Genomic DNA, 21404 nt, shown 5'->3' with positions numbered 1-21404 from the left:
GGCACAAGGTAGGTGCCAGGCAGCCCACACAGCTGCCCCCTGAAAGCAGCCACACACCTGTTCCTGGGGAGGAAAGGGCTCAGCTCCAGTTCTTGGGGCAGCCAGCACATGGGGCAGTGCCCTGGGTCACTGACATCCCTCCCAGTAGTGTGAGCACAGCTGAGACTTTCCTCTCCACTCCCTAAGCTTGCCTTCTTACTATGGCCTATGAAGTCCCTGTGAGCCTCACCATATCCCACACAGATGGGACAGAAGGAAGACGTTGGTCAAGAAAAGCTACCAGAGGGACCACAGGTCAAAATGGTCCACAAGCAAATTGCTGGGGAAGAACCAAAGAGAGAAGAAAGATGCTGGTCATGGCAGCTTCCAGGTTCAACAGACAGCAGGAATAGAGAGCGCTAAGCTAAAGCAGCCTGCTACAGAGATGAGACTCCATGCCAGCAGGCTGCATTAGCCAGGTCAAAAGTTGAGAATGCAGCATGTTACCCATCCAGAGAAAGCACTGTGGCTGTCAGGAAGGAGCTAGCAGAGGAGCCTTGGTGCTTATCAGCAAAACTGTGCTGCAATGAGAAGTAGTGTTGTGAGTGCATTCAGTCTGCAGCTCCTCCTAGACTGCAGAGGTACTAGCTTGAGCATCTCAGTAACTGCTGTGGCTGGGAAGCTGGGCTTGTTAGGGCTCAGAATTACCCTGCAATATAGCTCCCTCTTTGCTTTATACCTCTGTCCTGGTGGAATATACCACAGACTACTAGTAAAGCTCTTAATCAACATACAAATCCCACAAAGCTTGCACAAACCCTTGCAAGCATGTGAACACCAGCTTATGAAACAAACAGGGAAGGGCTTGCTTTCCCAAACCAAATTGTTTAGCTGTTCACAAAAGCTGAAAACGCAGACATTAGATAAAGACCATGTGTAGAGGTGCTGCTGGGCTGTACTGGGAGGAGCACTGAAGAAGAAAGGCAGGCTCTGAATACACACTCCTTTTGCAAAGTAAGCTCTCTGTATTCATCCGAGAATGTCTGCAGTACGGGGTTCATCTGGTATAAATAAAATACAAAATTTTACAATGTCTTAATCATTATTTTAACAAAAATACTAAAAACTGAGTAAAAACTGAAACCAAAGTGGGAAGGGAGACTATCAGCCACAAGGTATCTCCATAAACATTTGTAGAAATCGGATAGTAAAAACCCTTTCTCTGTACAATAAAACCATCCTCCTGGCATCTCCCTGTGAGACAGGCAGCAGCAGCACTAGGGGCACAAGCCCAAGGACAGAGGTTGGGGGCAGCCCCAGTTTGTGGGTCAGGCTGAAGAGGCTGTATCCAGTCCACAGTGATGTCTCCCTCCTGGATCAGGCTGAAGTGCCACAGATCAGTAGCGTCCAAATGGGTTGTTGTTCTGCTGTGTCTGTGTATCTGTTGAGGTCAAGACAGAGTTAGACAGTCACAAGGTCTGGTTCAGAAAAGAGATCCCTCTCCCCACATCACCAGCACAGTATGAGGAGTGTTGTCGCAGGCTGTGAGAAGAAAAATATAACCTTTATGGCACTCCCTGCCCTGCTCATTTGTCTGAACCTTTAGGCAGCAGCACAGTCAGGACCTCACATTCTTTGAGGAAGAGATAGATATGTGCCAGTCCCGATCCTGAAGCTTCTCCAGAGATCTCTCCATCCCTCGTGGTGAAATTGGTGCACCATAACAAAGCTCTGAAAGGTGGCAGCTAGCTGGGAGGATGAGTTTATGGATGAATTATTCCTGATTTTGAAAGAAAATCAGCCCTATAAGATTGCACAAACACTTGCAGCCATACAAGCTGCTCAGACAGTGTCAAACACTCATCCTGAGGCAAACCCAGAAAACAGAGTTAGTGAAGGTTTCAGAGACAACTATCCTGGCTCCCTGTCAGTATGTCAGTACAAATGAAGGATGTGCCCAAAGGACTTCCAGATGGCACAAAAAGGGCAGGAAACATGGTAAAGTTATATTCAAGAACCTCATGAACTTCCAAACTGCTGGGACTAATGTTTTGTGATGTACAGTGCTCACAGTATACTTGGGTACTGTCTGATTAATAAAATTCTATAGTTTTTTTTCCTGAAACCCCATCAGCATGTCTGACCCTAAGTCAGACTAAGTAAAAGGAGACTAGTGTAACCTGGCTAGCCTGCCCTCCTCAACTCTGCTGGACAATAGCACATTCAGGGATACCCTGGAGCCTCCTAACGCAGCCTATCCTGGGCCCAAAGTATTCTTGTCCCCCTCCTACAGGCTGTTTTTGGTTTATGTCCTGCTTTCCACTCCATCCCAGACACTACAAATAAGAACTCCAGATGGTTGCTGGTGGAACTGATGAAAACCCAATGAGGGAGCATGGAAGCTGCACGCTGACACATGGCTGCATTGGACCCACGCATCTGTTCCATATAAAACAGCTCCATCTGCTGTACAGACAGGATACAAAAATATGGCTATTCCACTATATTCAGATTCTTAGATGAGGTCTTCCTATACTTGAATGTCCTGGCCAGGATCCTTGCACAGACTTGTGGTTTGTGAATCAGGCTAGTGGGAAACTTAGCACATTAATACTTCTGGTTTGGGGAATTTTTTTGGTCACAAGGACTAAGAATTTCCCATCAGGGAACAAGTATAAGCACAATTTCCAAGCCCCCACTCCACACATTATTACATCTAGCACAGTCTCACACTTAATGCACTGCAAAAAAAAGAAACTGTGCAGTCCATTTCTGGGCATTTTCATAGCATGTCTGCCATTTTTATGGCAGAAAAGCCAGTGAGGTGACAGTAAAAGAGCAGGCCATTCAGAAGGGAACAGCACAGACACTGGGTTCTATTTCTAGATCCCCCAGCCAGTAGTTCAATGCAGATTATAGGAATGCAGTGCCAGATTGAACACCATCTATGCCATTATCCTGTCTGTGACAGCAGCAATGGAAGCCCACAGAACACTACAAACACAGCAAGTGTGCAGCAACACTTCCCAGAGTACCCTCCCTGCCTCCAAGAAGTCTTGTCCTGATCACAACATGAACACAGTATCTGGGTCATCCACCAAGTGAGTGCCCCAGGATTACAGCCTCCCTGCGCCCCTCAGAGGTCATCTGCAGCAGAGGAAATACCTCTGAATCCTTTAAAGCTGCAGACTGGATCTTTTCGGGAAAGCTGCATAGCAGCCCCTACAAAGGCTCAGCTCCCTCGTCCCTCTGCAGGCAGCAGAAGGAAGGTCTCGAAGGTTGCTCACAAGCTGGCAAGCACTGCTTGCCCTGCTGCTGTGCCCCCTTGGGCCAGGAGCTCTGGAGTCCTGATGCCACCTCCCTGCCAGCATCATTTATGGCCTCAAACAGACAGTCTGGCTTGGCCTTACTTCTCTACACCAGGGTACCTGCAATAGAAAGTGGTGGGGAGGAGACTAGGGACAGGATCAAGAACACTAAGGCTTACTGGAAAGCTGCTGCTGAAGCTGTCGAACCAGAGCAGCTGTTTGCTGCTGCTGCTGTGTCTGCTGAAGGCCCTGGCGCTGGAACTGCAAAGAGAGAAACATAGTTATAGCCACACCACCTGGCTGGCAGCCTCGGCATTCACACAAGCCCTGGGAAGCGCAGGGGAGGGAGAAGGGGGAGGATGCAGGTGAAGCACTGTTGGATTTGTGCTGGACTATCACGTCCCTCTGCCTCCGAGGGAACACTCACAATGGGCTGCTGGGGGGGAAGAGCCTGCATCCCTAGCCCTGGGGGCTGGCCCTGCGCCTGTGGCTGAGGCACTGTGGAGACCTGGGGTTGCTGCTGTGGCTGTGGCTGCTGTTGTTGCTGCTGCTGCTGTTGTTGCTGTTGCTGCTGTTGCTGCTGCTGCTGCTGCTGTTGTTGTTGCTGCTGCTGCTGCAAAGACAAAAAGAGAAGGGACCATCAGGCAACTGTCTGGGCAACACACACAGCAACAGGGCACAGGAAGGGCTGGAGGAGGAAGGACGTTCCATGCAGTAACATACCCTCTTACACCATTTTCCTTACAGGTACCTAAATTACCCAAACTTCACCAGGACCCTGCCCCAGCCTGAGAAATGGCAAGAAATACAGGGACAGTAACAAAGTTCTTCTGCAAGATGGGGTATCAACAGATGGCAGGAAGAGAGCTACGAGTCTACTGGTCAGCTGGGGAATGACTAGGAGCAAATAAGATACAAGAATAGAAAACAACTAAGAGCTACCTCAAGAGGTTGGCTGGTTCATCTCTTGCCTCCTGGTTAAGATCAGCAATACTGACTTCACTGAGTATTTGCCTGACCTGTTCAAAAATTTATCCAGAGGTAGCAATAAAGCTCCTATAACCTCCCTACACAATCCTCTCCAGGTTACAGTTACTCCTTCTACTGGAGTCTTCCTTAATCTCTACCCTGAATCTCACGTTATGATTTAAGGCCATTTCTTGTCCTACAGCCAAGGGACAAGAATAGATAAGGGTTTTTTGGCTTTTTTTGAAGACAAAAATTTGGAGACTTCTCTCCTCTTGTCTCTGCCTCTCTAACTCAATGCCCAGCTATTTCAGCCTTTCCTTCTCAGTCACATTCCCCAACTCTTGGATCTATCTTGCTGCCCTTCTCTGCCACTTATGCCAGCTGGTATTGCACTTCAGTAAAGGATGCGGATAAAACTGGATGCAGTGTTCCAACCTAGATGTTGACAGAACTAGTTATGGTGAGAAGAATAGTCAGTGTGTTGAACTTGGGAGTCAGAATACACCCACAAATCTGAAGGTTTTTTCATTTCTCCTAATTTTCAGACATTTCTCCCAGCTGCCAATGTAGTTTTGAACTCTCTAGATCAACAGAAGAATTTCTAGCAGAAATAGAAAACTACTAATGCTATCATAAAAAAACATGGTGATGCTAGGTACAGTTCCGATCACTGGCTCAAACTTTGAACAGACTCAGAAAACAGACAAAAATACAATCAGGAGAAGAGACAGTATCTTATGAGAGGAGGTTAGAAAAACCTGACCTATAGAAGCTGCAAGTGCTCCCTAGGAATACACTGGATAAACATCAGAGAGAAAGAAGAGCCAGTAAACAACAGGACACAGTGGACAATAATAATTGGATACAAGAACCAGTCACAAACACATTGAGGCTTGGATCAAGAATTCAACCCAAAGGGAGTGAGTTTCTAGAACAGCCTCCTAACTTCCATCTTAAACCAATTTGGCCACTTAAGTTCTTGAAATGGATGCTATGACCCGAGTACGCAAGAAAGCAGATGACTGACTAAGTGAGCCAGAATACCCCTGACTGGCACAAATACTACCAACCCATGCAAGACAAACCAAAAGGCCATCCGTTCTTTCTACAAGCCACTGCATCATGACAGTCAACTCAAGCACCAGGAGTCTGTTCTGCATCTGGTATGCCTCTGATAACGCAGCAGGAGTCACAGTAACAGGGAAGACTTGGGGCACTCCAGCTTTTAGCTGACATTGCTTAGTTGCTTAAAAAAAAAAAAGTGAAGGTATACATGAAGTTACTGAGCTAGAAGTGCTAACAATTTGTCTGAGGCATGTTCTTTTTCTAAATATGAGTGATGGAGAATGCTAAAAGAAACCAAGTGAATAGTCAGGGGATGCTACTCATCAAAAGGACTAAAAGCTGCTGACCATGCTACAGACAGTCTCTTGTCCAGCGCAAGGCAACAATTCTCAAATACTGCTGACTGCAGCTCTCTGCAGGAACCACTGTCTCACTCAGGCCCCTCTCAGAACACAAAGCCTTGGCACTCCGTGCCATGTAAAGTCTCCCCATATTCTACAGGTTTGCTAGGCCTTGTCATAAGGTATGCAATTCACCCAAACTATTTCTGTGTTTGTCTGTCAACTCAATACATTTCTGTAACTCCAAGAAATGTATTCGTATCTGTATATCATGTAAGTATTTGAATATTCATAAGACCATAATGCAAATCCATTGAATACTCATGCCTGTTGACGCATGCCTGTGAACTTCTTGGAACCTAGGGAGTTGGGTCTAACAGCTTACTTTGGATCAGTTTTTCACCATCCGCTGTTAGCTGTGGAGTACATGGACTGATTCACACCAGATTTCCTGCCATTGGAAACTGCAAACGACGCTTATTTTGATCTTGTGAAAATGCAGATATGCCCCTAAAAATGATCTTGTAAGGAACAACTCTACCTGCTCTTATGTGGGATGGGGGGTTTTCATTTTGTTTCTAGCTCCTGCAACATTTCTAAGACAGCTAACTTTCTGCACAATCTTATGTGCTCAGCTGGAGCAGGAAGAGGTGGTATGCAGGCCACAGAGGACTAAATAGACCTTTACTGCTCCTAACTTCCCTTTAGCTCATGCTGGGTGACTGGCAAAAGGCAGCGCAGCACGTTGTCTCCATCAGGAGTGGCCAGCTCTAAGGAAGGGAGAACCGCCCAGCAAATTATTACAGACAGCCCCCAGAGTTGACATCCTTCCTGGCACAGAGGGGCAGAGCAGAGCGTTGCTGACACAGAGGTAAGCAGCGCTGGGCAAGCCTCCTCTAGTTCCAGCAGCCTTCCTCCTGTCAGCAACCACTCACCCTCAGCATCTGCTGCTGCTGTTGCTGCTGCTGCCTCAGGTACTGCTGCTGCTGCTGATCAGGCAGTATCTGGCTGGGTCGAATTCCTGAGGGGACTCCTTGTGGACCCAAATGGTTCATTCCACTCATCATAGGGGCCTGCTGTATTGACTGGTGAGGAAACCTACAAGAGAAAAGGACAAGCTCATGGAGTAAAGATCAACAAGATAGGCAGCCCAAACAGCCCCTTGCAATCCATGCTGCCTCTCTGCAGAAAGGTGAGGGACACCTGGGCCTCTCAAGGGTTTCATCCAGCCTGTTTTTCTAGAAGCCCTAAGTAACAGTCCTTGGCCTGCTGTTCTGCATGGTTTCTCTTCTGGATTTATGCCTGCTCAGGAGCAGTGGAAATCCCAGATCTAGCCCTTTGATGGTGATCTGCTGGTTATATTTAAAACCAAAACTATGACTTTCCCAGGTCATTTTTCTCATACTTCCCAATTCCATCTTTCTCTGGCTGGTAACACTGTCTCCTGCCTGCAACTAGCATCTCCAAATTTCATCCTGTCTCTCTGTTTCTTCCCAGGACTGAAAGCTGGATAAAGATGTTCCCCTGAGGGCGCGAAGGACTCAGATGTTGTATAACGCAGCACGGAGAACAGGCTTTTCACAGGTTGCTGTTAGGGTTGTGTGAGCAGAGCAGGGAAGCCCTTGATAAAACACAGCTTATTAACATCCAGTAGGGTGGGAGGTACCTCTGTGTGTTGCCCAAGGTGTGCCCATAGCCAGGGGCCTGCTGGTGTACATAGCCACTGGGTCTCTGCTGCATCTGTCTAACAGGATCCACCAGGGCAGGATTAGAGCTGGGGTGGGAATTCTGATAGGGCTGGCCAGAATAGGTAGGAGGTACCATCGTGCCTGACTGGGAGGGGTGCTGCTGAAGGCCTATGTGGGAGACATAAGGCGTGTAACCCTGAAATGAAACAAAAAGCCTTTATCAGTCATGGGGTAAGGTACGAAAGAGAATTTGGAACACGGGACATCAGCCTCCTGTAAATGCTGTCACAAGGCTGCTCATCTCTTGGATTCAGATTCATGCTGCCCAGTAAATGAGGATTGAGAAGAGCCAAGAGATTTCAAGATTTAGCAGCAGAAATGAAGATGCTGCCCTGTGCTGGAGCCAGATTCCAGTCTTACCTGTGGTCACTGCCACTTACCTGGGAGGGCTGCAGTGCTCCATAGGATGGGGTTGGAGCCATCTGGCGCACGGGCTGCTGTCCCATTATGCCTTGGCCCTGCTGGAAGGCAACAGAGAAACACTTTTTTCAACATCTCCAAAGGGCACTGCTGCTCTCTTCTCGGCAGCTCCCACCAAACCAGACAAATAGCTTCACTGCTCAATCTACGAGGCTGCTGCACAGCATGCAGATGCTAATGACTTCTGCCTCACCCCGACTTGAGACAAATAGGCCACTAACATCCCTACCACCCCACAGCCACAATGTGCCCCTCTCGCTGCCCAACAGCCACAGATGCCCCACTGCACCTCACTGACAGCCTCCACCAACTGTCAGAGACGTGGGCCCATAAAGCAGGTGGCAAACACAGTGCTGCACCAGAGAAATAGACACAAGAGACAACACCTTTCCAGGGCAGAAACAGAGGCAGGGTTGGAGAGTTCTGGCTAGAAGGGATAGCCCCAGCAAACAGCTTGGGCTTGCTGTACTGTGGGGTCCAGCAACAGGAAGAGCACAGCTCTGACTTACCAACTTTGCTTGAAGCTGCTGCCTCAGTATCTGTCCCTGGGACACTGGAGGCTGCTGTCTGTACACTGCTGGCTTGTAGGAGGGGTCAATGCCCATCATGCTCCCCATCCCTGGAGGCAGCACACCACTATAGGGAGGACGACTCTGAACAAGTTTCCCCAGTGGCATGCGTACAGGTCTGTAGGATGTATCCAGGCGAGGGCCACCTGCAAGATGAAGAGAAACAGGCTGACTAGTCACATGCTATTGCTGAGCTTTGTAGCTCCAGAATGACTGTTCATCACTGTATCTAGACACATGACAGGCAAAAGGGGAAAGTGTAGGGACCTGCATAGGACCATGTCACAGAAGGGGTTCTTACAAGAGGTTCCCAAAGAGGTGCAATATGCTCACCTCTCCTGTGCACCTACCTGCTGGAAGAGGCTGATTCTGGGCATAGAGACCCACTGGTGATTGCCCATATGCCAGCCTCGACATACTGCTTCCTGACTGGTGATGCAAGAGATCTGTAGGCATACCAACTCCATATGAAACCCCTCGGCTAGGGCCCAACACAAAATCCTGCAAAGACAAAGAAGGAGTAACAAAGATCAATGTGCACCAGGAATTCATGAATGGATAAAGAGTATGAAAGGGTTGCAAAGTCCACAGGAGGAAGCCTGGAATGCTATCTGAGCTGGGCAGCCCCCTTGCTCCCATCAGGGATTAAGAAAATGTTTGCCCTGCCCCAGGCTAGAGAGAGCAGGATAGAGCTCCAGCACTCCCAGCTGAGAGGAAAAACATGGCATCTTCACCATTACACCACTCTCAGGCTCCTCAGGAAGTCTTAAGGCAGTGCTCTGTGACTAGGAGGGGTGGACATGGGATATCCATAGCTGTTGGGCAGTCAGTTACCTCAGTTTTGCTGGCAGATTGGTTGCGTTTCTTGGTTTTGCTCTGTTTCTTCTTGCGTTCTTCAGTAGAGGTGGCAGGATTGGAGCTTGTTTTATCAGCCTTGGTTGGTTCTGCAGCTTTCTTCTCTGGCTCTAAAGCCACAGGTGTAGGAGGCTCTTCCTCTTCAGGGGGCAGTGGCAATGGCTCCAGGTAGTAACTGCGGGGCTTGGGTTTCAAGTGCGTGTGGTACAGAAGAAGCCTCTGCTGCTCCTCAAATCTAGACACCTTGCGATCCACCCGGACTGTCCCAAACCATCCCCAGGAGAGGGGGGCCGAGTGCTTTAAGCCCTCAAACAGATCCCAAGGGGAAATCTTCTGTTTTGTAGAGACTTGCAAACCCTTTAAGGCAAAAGAGATAAGAACCTCCAAGTCCCTGTTGTTTCTCCTACGAGGGTACAGGAAACTATGCTTTCTTCAGGCTCTACTCCACGTGTCCCAGTAAACAGCCTGAGCCCTTACTAGTGGTCCCTGCTCTTCCACATGGCAAAACAGTAATTTCTAAAGGCCTTCATCAACAACTGCCTGTCTCCTTCATCCCATCTCTGCCAGTCTTCTGCACGCTGGCACTGCCCAGTAACTCACGTGACAGGGATTATGGGTTTCTCTTTACGCTTTATATAGCCATAAGTATTTATGGCTATATGGCTATATAAACCAAAGTTTAAATAACTTCTCAGGCCATAGCAGCATGTATCACTGAGCATTAACACCCACCTTTGCCCTTTTTTGACATGGTTATGTGCCAGCTTGTCTGCGTGCAGCCAGCCACTTCAAGCTCAGCAGGCAACAAGGTGCTGCATACAGATGCCTCCCAAGCTGTGTAGACTCAAGGCATCAGAGGGACAAGGTGACACCTGCACTCAGGAGCTGTGATGCAGACAAAAAAGCTTCCCTTACCTCCTTCTTGAAGATGGAGTCAAATCCAGCTATTTTATTGCCTTTGGTGTCAATGAGGGATCCCTGAGGTTCACAGGTGATGACATCTCGGGTCTGCTTGGGAAGTGGCAGTAGCTGTCGCACCTTCTCCAGGCTGTCAGATTGCCGGTCCCCCAGCTCTTTCTGCACAAGTGGAATAGAGAAGACTTGAAGAATCGCTCAGGAAAAATCATCCAGAGCCCACCTATGCCTCTTCTTGTGTCAACCTCCATCCCTGCATTACCTCTCACCTTTGCACCCTTCAGCCCTACAGAGCCATTGCGGCCACCCTCACTGCTTCATCTAAACAGCAGCAACAAGACAAGTACCATTCGTGAGACGCAGGTAAGTCTGCATAGTTGGACAACCATGACACAGCACACACTGCTCCCCATACAGGGCCTGGTGTCCCTCACCCTGAGTTTCTTGACAAGATTCATGTATGCCCGCTTGTTCTCCTCCATGCTGCCCTGAGAAATGCTGGACATATCAGCAGCCAGGGTGCCGTTGATGAGAACACTCAGCATGTCCAACACAGTGGTGAAGAGCTCACTGTTGGTCAGAGCAGAAAGGTCAAAGTCACCTGAGAAGCAGATATAAAGCCTATGCCATCATAGTAACACCAAACATTATTAGATTGCCAAGAGTACTGCCTACAGTCAGAAGTGCCAAGTGTGCTCTTCAGACTAACCTCCCAGATTAATCCTCCTTTTGCTTATACACCACAGGGTGTTCACACTTGAGTCAAATGAAGTATCACAGATTAAGACTGGCCTCCTGTCTATCCATTCAGCTTCTCCAAAAAGCTCTCCCCTGCATCTGGAAAGCCAAGTTTGCTCTGGATATGTCAGAGTGCACTCGGATACTAGGACCTAGGCTGTAGCCTCTTTTGGCTGTCACAGTACTTCAGACAGATTGTCTAGAGAGACAGCTAGCTCACATGAGAAAAGGGGCCATGCTAACAACTGCCTCTCTTGGGAAGTGTATGGATCAGAAGTCAGCCAGAAAGTTACTTGTTTGACTGCATGTCCACAGTGCCACTGCTGATGATGTCCAGGAGAAGCACAGCCCATTCAGTCGTCTGCTGTGTACTGCGCTGAACTGTGTCAAACATTCCCCCCACCTGGCAGAGAAAAGTAGTTTAGTCACAAGGACACTGTGAAGAAATACTAAGATTTAAAAGTGAGAAAGGACCCTAAGCCAGAGCAAGTCCTGTGCTACAGCAACTCCTACTGAGAGCTGAAGGAGACTGCAGTCAGCAGGACAAACCTCAGATGCAAGTAGTAGTGCTTTGGACTGCAAAAGCATTAAAATGGGAAGGCACATCTCCAAAACAGAGACTAAGGCTGTGTATTTCATCCTGGTGAAATAGAGCAAGGGAGTTTTTCCATGCACCCTATCCCACTCAGGGCTCAAGACCTACAAGCAGCACAAGTGCTTCTCCTACTTCCTTGCCTCAGGACATATATAGCCCCTCCAGTGTGTGCGTGTTCCAAAAAGAGGAAAAAAGGCAGACAACTCTTCACCCCATATGGTTAAGCTCTTTTTCTGCAACTGCTCACCAAATTCAGCCGTAGTTTCAGGGCCTCATGCATCAGCTGCTTGGCTTTGCAGTCATCTTGATACTGATCTTCCCGCCAATTCGTAACAATCTAAGAAATTTAGAAGAGAGGACAGATCTCACAAGCTGTATGCTAAAGCTTATAGAGAAGAGCTTGTACTGCCCACTGACTTAGAGATGGTCAGCTCAAGCACCCTATACCAACCAGGGTAAGATCTTTGCCTTATTGAGCATATAATCAGACAGACAACATCCCTGAGGACATGCCCAATAGCCTGCCTGCTGGAGGAGCGAGCCCTTGAGGAAAGTGAGGGGAGAAGCAAGACACCTACCTGTTGGACCTGACTGTACAGAGATGTGAGAAGGCCTTCCCGCTGCTCATCCTGTCCTTTCAAGCATGTTAGCACCAGTGACAGAAATGGCTGCTGGCTCAGGAGGGACATGCTGCAGAGAGAACAGAGATGGAGCTATACTGCCAGGCTGGGGGGATCAGCACAGCAAGTATTGCCTGCCCTTTCCCCAGGACTCACCTCTTCTGCTTCTGGCGGTCCCGCTCTTTGCGGGACGATGACCCCAGATGTTGTCCTTTCTCCAGTTCTTCTCCAGCAGCTTTCAGCACATGGCCCTGCACTGATGTCGGAAGCTTGGCAATCAGAGGGGCCACCAGCCACACTCCCGATCTCTCCAGGGAGCTGAGACAACACAGGAGAGAAAAGCAGTTTGCAATCCAACCTATGATTCAGACTCGTCTACAAGGCAGCTGCATGCTGGGACTACACCTACCTGAGGATGGGTTTGGATTTGTTGCTGGCAGGCGTAGCACTTGCTGAGCTACTGATATTGTTGACTCCGTTGCCAGCAGAACTAGCAGAGCTGGTCTCTGCTGACTGCTGGAATACCTCAATGGTGGCCTTGGCTATATTTTCTAACAAGGAGTTCATCTCCTGGAGATAGGGAAGAAAAGACAGCCAAGTCTTTCTCTGAGAGCACCCACTGACAGGGCTTGCACATTTCAATACAACTCAGTACAAACCCAGTTTGTCAGCTTCCCCATGGCTGCTGCTCTTCAGGTCTCAGACTCATCACTTGGCTTTCACAGGCCTGACTCACTTTTTGTTTACTTTCTCCCTATTCCCACTTCTGCCAGGCCACCTCCCCACCACCTCACAAGCAGCCGCTTCAACCCTGGCAACACACATCCCTGTATGGTCTCTCTGAGCAGAAACTCACATTGTTTGCAGTCTGCTTAATCATGAGCTGCAGCTCCAGCGAGGACTGCCTCATGGTCCACTGGTCCAGATTCTGCAACGCATGCACGCATACTTCATATGAGTCCTTAGTTCAAACTATGTCAACCCACACCCTCAGCTCCCATGATAATGAGTGCCAGACCCCTCAGAGGGCTGCATTTTGGACAACCCCACTCTAACGCTACATTAGGCAATTACTAGGACACACTTAGGTTCTGCCAGGAGCCTGCACCTGTAAGATGCGTTTAATCCTCTGCCGCTGAGGATTTTCTCCTTCCTCATTGTCCAGCAGTCGGTGTGGATAACAAATCAGCTGCATCAGCCTCTGGGCCTGTGTGCTGCTCAGGACAGGATCCTGCAAGTCATTGCTGTCTTCACAGAGGGACTTCAGACATCGCTCACCCACCCACTCCTGCAAGACGAAGGCAGAGTCAGCACAGTCAAACTGATGTCTGATTCCAAACCAGCACCCCTGCTTTCAATCTCAGAGAGATGCAGGGAACACATCAAATTCATAAAAACCCTATTAGTACAGTTATGCCCGATAATCATTTCTCTTCGTGAACATATACTCCTTAGTACCCTGATTCAGCAGGCGTCAGGCACAGCACAGCAATCACAACAGAGGAAACATCAACTTCGGCAAGTCAGCAGTGGTGAAACACAGTAGCTGCTGTTTCTTTTGATAAAATATTGGTATGATTTAACAGTACACAGTCACTGCCATGCCCAGGCTCCATCAACACTGCCACTTGGGCTCAAAAGATCAGAAGGGATCACTTGAAATTATTTGGTCTATTTCCTGCAGAACAAAGCCCTGGAGCTGTCCTAAATTAAATAATTCAGGGCTGCAGCTAAGGCTAAACTAGAACATATCTTAGGGAAAAGCACACCCCTTAATTCTCAAGTAGTGATGGAAAACACACTGCCATCCTTAGTAAAAAGCAATGACTTTACTTCTCAAAGCCTGGAAGGGGTAACAACTGACTGGACGCAAGCCGTTTATAAAGTCACAAATCATGAGGAGAAGGTAGACAGAAAACTATTATTGTTGGCCTCTCAATTTCAGTTGGTGGTCCCTAAATGTATGATAATAATAAAGGCAGCAGTTTCCAAAACAAACATGAGGTAGGTACTTCTTCACACAATTTGCAGTTAACCTGCAGCATTCGTTACTACAGCATTTTTCCATATTGAAAATCAATTAGGCTAATTGATGAAATTAAAATCTACACAGGACTGCTATATAAGCACTTCTGCAGCTGCAGAGCAAGCCTGATCAGAGAATTCTTCCACTGAGAAGTGACAACCAGAAGAGATGAGGATCCAGTTCATGAAGCACAGGTGCTGGTGCTAAGCCTAGAAAGCTGGGAACAGTCCTTCTCAGCAGCAGACAGCACCCTAAGCACTAAGTAGAGCACAAAGGTCGAAAAGGCTAAGTCTCTGGTTTGAAATCCTTGTGAAACCACAGCCTACATCTTCAACTTCATCCCAGATGAAGTTTCCACTTTGCAATACACGTGATCTGGTGATTTCTCCAATGCCTATTGCATTTCTCCCATTCAGTGTTGCTACATCATAATTTCTTGAAACTTCTCTTCCTTGCATATGTAACATGCATATCCTTGGGAAGACTCTTTTTGTCACTTGCTCAGCTTCCTACAAGAATTCAGACTTCGTCTCTGATCCACTTTATTGGTATAATCTCACAAATAAGTATGAAGTCAACTACCATCTTCAACCTTGAGGGTAGCCTCTCTCTCTCCCCCCGCAATATTTCTTTACAAAACAGCCACCTCAACAGGCACTGAAACAGAGCCCCTCATCTGCCTCTTCACAGGAGAGCACTATGAACATGTTTTCCAAGCACTATGGACAACTCCACCATCCCAGTCACCAGATTCAGGTTAGCACCTTTGACTCAAGTCTCTCTCTTGGTTCCCACTGTGGTTTATCACAGCTCTATGAAATTAACCTTTTCAAAAGGCCAGTCACAATTACATTTATTAATTTAAACAGGCTAAAGGGCAGACCAGCAACTATGTCATAATCATTTGCACCTAAGAAACCTTTAACTTAATTCTATAATCTGCTCCTTTTCTCCACCCCCTCATGATAAAGTCTATTATGAAATATAGACCCGAATATGAGATGCAACATTTTCTGAGTTTGAGAAATCACAGTCTGTAGTTTAAGGCATTTCACAGACATTTCAGAACTGATAGTGTGAGTTCTGCAGCATCCACTGCTCACACTGGAGGTGCTAATATTAAATACATCATTTTACCAGCCCTTTACAGCTGCAGGAACCCTGCAGGAGTAAACCTCTGGCACAATTTGGCGGTACTCACTGGTGTCTATTGGAACACTCACTCCTACATAACCAGTGCTGCCAACAATTGGCATGAGTAGTGATACCTGACACTGCTACTCCCTCCTGTACACACACACACACACTTTCTACCTACTGTGAGTCCTTCCTACATAGACTGGGACCAGCAAGGGAATATCTACTTCTGTCAATGCTAGTCAGGTTTCGGTAACACCAAGTATGTTGAATTTATGCTCGTAAATAGGTGGCTCCAATTCTTCTTTGGTAGGCTGGTAACATTGCTATATAGCGACCCAATTAATAAACAACAGCATCACAAAGCATGAGGACAACACAGCACTAATGTGTTGTGTTTACATATTAGTAATACAGAATAGAGGTTTCAAATCTTAACTCTGCATCTTTCCTGTTGACAGAGTAAATTTGCAACCAAGGCCAAGGACACACTTCAACACCCATCTTCATACAGTAGCGGTAACAGCCACTCCACTCTGCAACTAAGTACCTTATTAGCCAGGTTTCAGTTCCTCAAATGTCAATTTGCCACAAAGGAACAGAAATACTGGTGCTGTCAGATCAGGCTAAGCAAAAGATTTTTGTTGTTGTTCCTTTAATTAACTAAACAGGGTACTGCAAAGCCCAGGGATACATTAACAGCCTAGCTGCAAGCAACACTTAAGCTACATTCTGAAAGGCACCATTTATCACTTCAACAAGCTGTCTCTCTCATGCTTATCTTCTTTACCTCCAGCACACATCTCAGCAAACCACTCCCAGCACTCCCCTCCTTGGACATGAGCCCTGTGCTGTTGCCAAAGCAAAGTGGATGTGCAGTCCCTGCATACTGCAACACCTAATTCTTGACATCTGTTTGCCTCTCTGTTTTTTGCTAATGGTGAGCAATCCTTAGCGCCATCACGTGGCAGAACCATCGCAGGTTCTTTACTGATCTTTCAAAGAAACACCTGCCAAACCCAATCTGCAGAAAGTCATATGGGATATACCTGTCTGCAGAAGGGATAAGGACAAATCTAGAGATGGGACAGACTCACCTGTTGACATATACTCCTTAGTACATATTTGGCATAAATATCCAAGCTAGCTGTTTCTACAGTTACTACCCGACCACTGGCCTTCCTGGTGCCCAGCTCATCATCCATGAGATCATCGACACCTCCAGGGTGGGAAAAGCCAGAGCCTTTCAGTTCTGCATCTCCTACAAGGAAAGCACAAGTGTCACTTAATCATCAGTGCTAAACCCAAAGCCTGACCCACAAAACATCTTGAGCTTTTGTAAACTCTCTCTGCGATCAGTGATCTCTCTGCAGCTAAGAGATACAAAGCACGTTTACAGCTCAACCAAAGGGCTTCAGACAAGCCACATATCCACCAAAACAGATCTCCTCTGGCCTTCTGTACAGCCAACACATGCAATACAGTGCCTTTCTCCCACGCCCCTAAAAAACATTCTTACAGGTTCAGGCTAACACAGGTACACACCCAGAACAAAGACAGCCTTCAGCACTGCAAAGACTGCTCCATCCACAATACGATTCTGGGAAGCTGCCAGTAAGTGACGGTCACAGGAAGAGCGGATTCCCACCGTAGGTTTGTCTGCAAAGAGGACGATGGGGAAGGGCAATACCCAGTGAGAGAGAAAGTGCAGGATCCAGAGCTACCTGAATTATGTGCCAGCCAGTACCATAAAATCAAGCTCAGAGAATCCTGAGGCTAGTCGTTTTCCCAACTGTAACATAGGGTCAATTTAATTAAGTTTCGTGAAGCATAGTGCCAATCACACTGTGACACCTGAACCACAAACTCCAAATGGGGAGCAGTGCCTGTATCATGAACTCCAAGCTCCAACAGTACCCTAACCTAGAATACAGGCTGGGTTTAGAAATCTGAACTATCAAGATACTGATGAGGAGCCAAGAACAGAGCTTCCTGGACTGTTTTCATTATCAGACAAAAAGGAAGTGCTGTGAAATAGCAGCTTCTGGCACCAAGTTAAGAGGCTCTACAAAGCTCTAGACATAAAAAAAGAAGCGATCATTACTCTAATGGCTTAGTGACGGCAAGGCCACCTCTACTGGCTGGTTTCCTGCCTCCAAGGGCCTCCTCCCAAACATGCCTGGCTACCATGGAGTGACATAAATGGAAGGATATTGTTCTTTGTCCTCTGCAGAAAGCAATGTATCAGGTTTCACCTGCTTTATTCAAAGCAAGCAGGTCATGATCTCTAATCATAGGGTTCAGTATCTCTTTTCTTGGGGTGCAAGAGCCTCAGTACTTTCACAATAAAGAAAGGCTCTACTTTCATTCACTTACTGCCATCTTGCTGGCATGGATTCAGTTGCGGAGTCTTAAACAGATGGAGTAAAATCCGACAGGTCAGACGTGCTCCTGGTTCTGAGTCCTGTTCACTGCAAGCTACGTAAAGAAAACAGTCAACTGAGATTTCTTAAGCACTGGGACAGCTGACTCTCAATCCAAAAGCTATTCACAGTGTACTGCCCTGGAGCAGCCAGTTGAGAAGCTGCAGCAGCCTTATTGTATTTACAAACATGGAGCATGTGCAGCAATTAACATGCAAGTGAGAGATCCATCAGTATTATCCCCAATGACATGCACTGCATTCTGCTTGCTCCATCTTCCCCACTTCACCCTGTCAGAGTCTGGATGCTGCAATCCCCAAAGCAAAGCTAGGAAGGCTGGTGGCAGAGTAAAAGCAGAGTGACCCAGGCGCTGTAGGCCCAATTGGTCAGCTGGCTGCTCTAGTCAAAATGCTAAGCTGAACCGTATCAGCAGTGGGAGGTGTACTGCTGGAGTTCAGAGCTGAGTACACTGGTCAGACAGTGTGGCTGATAACATCTCTCCGTGCTTATTTCAGCTTGCACACAAATTCCAGAGAGCAAGAACCTTAGCACAACCAGTTTTTGATAGAAACCAAAAGGACAGAGACTTTCTAAAGCAAAACGTTCAATTCTTAAGCACCTTACTGTAAAAGTAGTATTGGAGGCATGTTTCACAACTATGGGGTTCACAAAGTATCCATTAAGCACAGGCCTTTGGGCCAGAACTGAGACTAAGACCAGCTTTCTGCAGTGATGCACTTACCAGCGTTGAGGAGTGAGGGGATAGCAGCACAGCGAATCAGGTCCTCCAGCAGCAAGCACTGCCGGGCAATGAGAATGGCAACGAAAGTGGCCAAGGAATCATGGAAAGATAAGTCACTGACCTGGAAGAGAAGAGATCAGCCAGTGGTCACAACAGCCTCTGCCTCATTCCCTCTGTCAGCAATTCCTCAGCTTGCCTAGGAGCTGGGGGGTAGAAGGGCCCATAACCCCAGGTCAACGTCCATGATCAGACCAGGCTGCAACAAACACCAGAAGGTAGCCCCGGTATTCAAAGCCTTTCCCCTGTCCTCAGAAGACAAAGCCTCCATCCCTTGTTCATCTCTGCCTTCTCCCAAGGGATCCCTCCACTCCTGTTTCAATTCCTTTTCCCCTTTTGAGTGTTTGCACTTGCATCAACATTGCAGAGGAGATCATTGAAGCCACAGGTCCCGTTATTGGAGGAACAGCACAAAGCTTTGAGCACACCCAGCCACTCGGCGCTTAGAGACTTGCAGTAGCCAGTTAGCTCAGCACACAGGATAGCAATGTCGTTCACCCTGTTAAATAAATAATGAAGAAAGCAGAGGGTCAACTTTGCTACTCATGCATGCCATCAGGTCAGTGATTCTCTAAAGGACCCCAGCCTTGGCTTCTTCTTCCTCACACCCCAAGACAGCCAAGGAATGGCTACTGGCTTTCTTATCCTCACCTAAAGATTTTACTATCTCAGTAGAACCATGAAAGTTCTGCCTCTCACCTGTCTGGATCATGGTGTCCCACACACACATGCATAAGTGCATTACAGACGAAACTGTAGCGGTTGGCTGGGTTTTCGTTGAGGCTCTTGCCCAGGTTAGTGTATGTAAAGTTATGTGCAGATGGATTTTCAATAGTGTCAATCATGAACTCTGGTTCCCATAGCATGTTGGAGTCAGATGGCTCAACATTGCAGTAGATTGTGTTCTTCACCTTGGAGCAGAAATCACTAAACAGGACAGGAAAGAGAGATTAGAAACACAAAAAACTAAACTTCCACTGAACGGCAATCCTGTGCAAGACAAGCCCTCCGTGGGCAAGAACATGTGGAAACTCAAGATCACTGTGTACCAACAAAGATTCTGCCAAAAGAGCGAAGCTGGTTCTTTGTTGTGGAAGCATTTGGAAGACACCCATGGGCTCAGTGTACATAGCATGGGAATCACTATTCCAGGTCAGACTGGAGAAACACCTAGCTCAGCCCTTGGTGTCAGAACAGTTGATGCCCAGAGAAAAGTTTAAGAGCAAGGCAGGCATGTGGCAATACTGCTCCAGCATCCTTCCCCACCCTGCTGCAACTTTGGGCTCACGTATTTTCAGAGTTAAAGATAATGCTCTCCTCAACAGATTTTCCTCCTGCAAATTTGTCCACCTACTTTTTCAATCCAGTAGATTTTTGACGTTCACAACATGGAATGAGTTCCATGTTAACTATGAGAACTATGAAGTTTATTCTTTTATTCTGAACCTACCATTTGTTATTTTCTATTAATTCCTTTTTTGTGCTTGTATTGTAAGACATATTGAACATTCAGTTTATTTTCCATATCAACCAGAACTCTACAAACTTCTGTCATTCCCCCTCAGTCCTCCTCTTCTGTGGGGAAGAGATTCAGTTCCTCATAAGTAAGTCATTCCAAATGTCTGGTCATCTATCCACTCACCCTCCTTTGGGCCTAACTCCACTACATGCTTTTTGGAGTCTGTCGCCCCAAACCACAAGGCACAGTTGTACCACAGCTTAAATGGTGTCCTAATGATGCTCTCTGGTCTGTTCTCCATTCCTTTTCAAACAATACCTAACATTTAATTTGCTTTTTGACTGTTACTGAACACTATGATGACATTTTCAATTATGTATCTGTTACAGCTCAAAGATCCTTTATCCAACCAGCAGTATATATCCATCACTACATAGGGTTTGGAAGAGAACAAGGACAATCCTACATGCATTATTTTATGTTTAACAACACTAAACTTCATCTGCCAGTTTATCACCTGGTCACCATCACTGCGTCCTACTACAACAATCTGCAGCCAACTCCTATTGTTATACGCTGAATAACAGTTATATGAAAAGTTTTGATATCACCACTCATAAAACTTCCGATGCGTAGAATGGCACAGGCACTAGCAGAGTCTATGGGACTCCTCAGGGAGGGATCACCCTCAAAATACGAACTCCTTCCCACTCCTTGTCTCTATCTCTAACCTACTGTTTGCCTGCTAGAGGATATTCCCTTTTATCTGTGGCCATTTACTTTAAAGCCTTGCTGAACAGCTTTTGGGAATTCAGTTAGACTAATATCAGGTTTCTCATTTCCTCATGTGTGGTGACTCCTTCAAAGAACTCCAATGCACCTGTGACCACAGCACTCCCTCTTCCTCTCAATTCAGTCCAGAGAGAGACTTCAAAGGCTCTCAGCAGCCAGGAGTTTAGCCAGCTAACACCAAGGCACAAGCCACTCTCACAGCCCCTCAATGAGGGGTGACACTAAGGGTTAGATGTCCCTATGGCACGCCTGCACTGGAAACACTAATAGGGAGCAGGGACTGTGAGAGAAGACAAAGTGAAGCACTGTACTGGGAAACAGGGTTGTCAGGAGAATTACCCCTTCACAGGATCACGTAAGCAAAAAGCCAGGGAGATCTGTGGACTCCACCTCTGGGCTAAGGGAGGAGCTCCACAGGGAGCTGGTGGGGGGACAGTTCCCAAGAGAAGAACTGCAAAGAGCAGAAGGCCACAGTGTAAAGTAAGCCCACAGGACAGAGCCCAGGGGCAACATCAGCAGAGCAGAACCTGAAGAGCCAACAGGGGTAGAACAAGGATAAGGAGTGCAAAGTAGCACAGGAACAAACCCAGAACCAAGCAGAGCAGGTTCAGAAGCAGTCCAAGGACTATTAGGGAGCTGAGCACAA

General features: G+C 47.2%; 1 protein-coding gene across 1 annotated transcript in view; it reads right to left on the bottom strand.

Annotated features, from left to right (window-relative positions):
• Positions 1 to 984: 984 nt before the first annotated feature.
• The window catches only part of MED12 (mediator complex subunit 12), a 43688-nt gene continuing 23268 nt past the window's right edge, over positions 985 to 21404 (bottom strand). The window contains exons 21-44 of the mRNA XM_019474213.1: positions 19207 to 19434; positions 18862 to 19006; positions 18451 to 18571; positions 17662 to 17763; positions 16831 to 16944; positions 16383 to 16546; positions 13231 to 13410; positions 12979 to 13050; positions 12532 to 12692; positions 12279 to 12440; positions 12081 to 12192; positions 11750 to 11839; positions 11201 to 11310; positions 10604 to 10739; positions 10170 to 10331; positions 9234 to 9611; positions 8750 to 8900; positions 8340 to 8545; positions 7791 to 7871; positions 7329 to 7546; positions 6598 to 6760; positions 3715 to 3891; positions 3467 to 3548; positions 985 to 1420 (exon numbers count right to left, since the gene is read on the bottom strand). Coding sequence (XP_019329758.1) covers positions 1377 to 1420; positions 3467 to 3548; positions 3715 to 3891; positions 6598 to 6760; positions 7329 to 7546; positions 7791 to 7871; positions 8340 to 8545; positions 8750 to 8900; positions 9234 to 9611; positions 10170 to 10331; positions 10604 to 10739; positions 11201 to 11310; positions 11750 to 11839; positions 12081 to 12192; positions 12279 to 12440; positions 12532 to 12692; positions 12979 to 13050; positions 13231 to 13410; positions 16383 to 16546; positions 16831 to 16944; positions 17662 to 17763; positions 18451 to 18571; positions 18862 to 19006; positions 19207 to 19434 — 3559 coding nt within the window. The 3' untranslated portion in view covers positions 985 to 1376. The remainder of the gene's footprint in view (positions 1421 to 3466; positions 3549 to 3714; positions 3892 to 6597; positions 6761 to 7328; positions 7547 to 7790; positions 7872 to 8339; positions 8546 to 8749; positions 8901 to 9233; positions 9612 to 10169; positions 10332 to 10603; positions 10740 to 11200; positions 11311 to 11749; positions 11840 to 12080; positions 12193 to 12278; positions 12441 to 12531; positions 12693 to 12978; positions 13051 to 13230; positions 13411 to 16382; positions 16547 to 16830; positions 16945 to 17661; positions 17764 to 18450; positions 18572 to 18861; positions 19007 to 19206; positions 19435 to 21404) is intronic.

The sequence above is a fragment of the Aptenodytes forsteri genome, unplaced genomic scaffold, assembly GCF_000699145.1.
Source record: "Aptenodytes forsteri isolate BGI_AS27 unplaced genomic scaffold, ASM69914v1 Scaffold265, whole genome shotgun sequence".
Lineage (NCBI taxonomy): Eukaryota > Metazoa > Chordata > Aves > Sphenisciformes > Spheniscidae > Aptenodytes > Aptenodytes forsteri.
The sequence above is the reverse complement of the archived record's forward strand: the minus strand, read 5'-3'. Positions and strand labels throughout refer to the sequence as shown.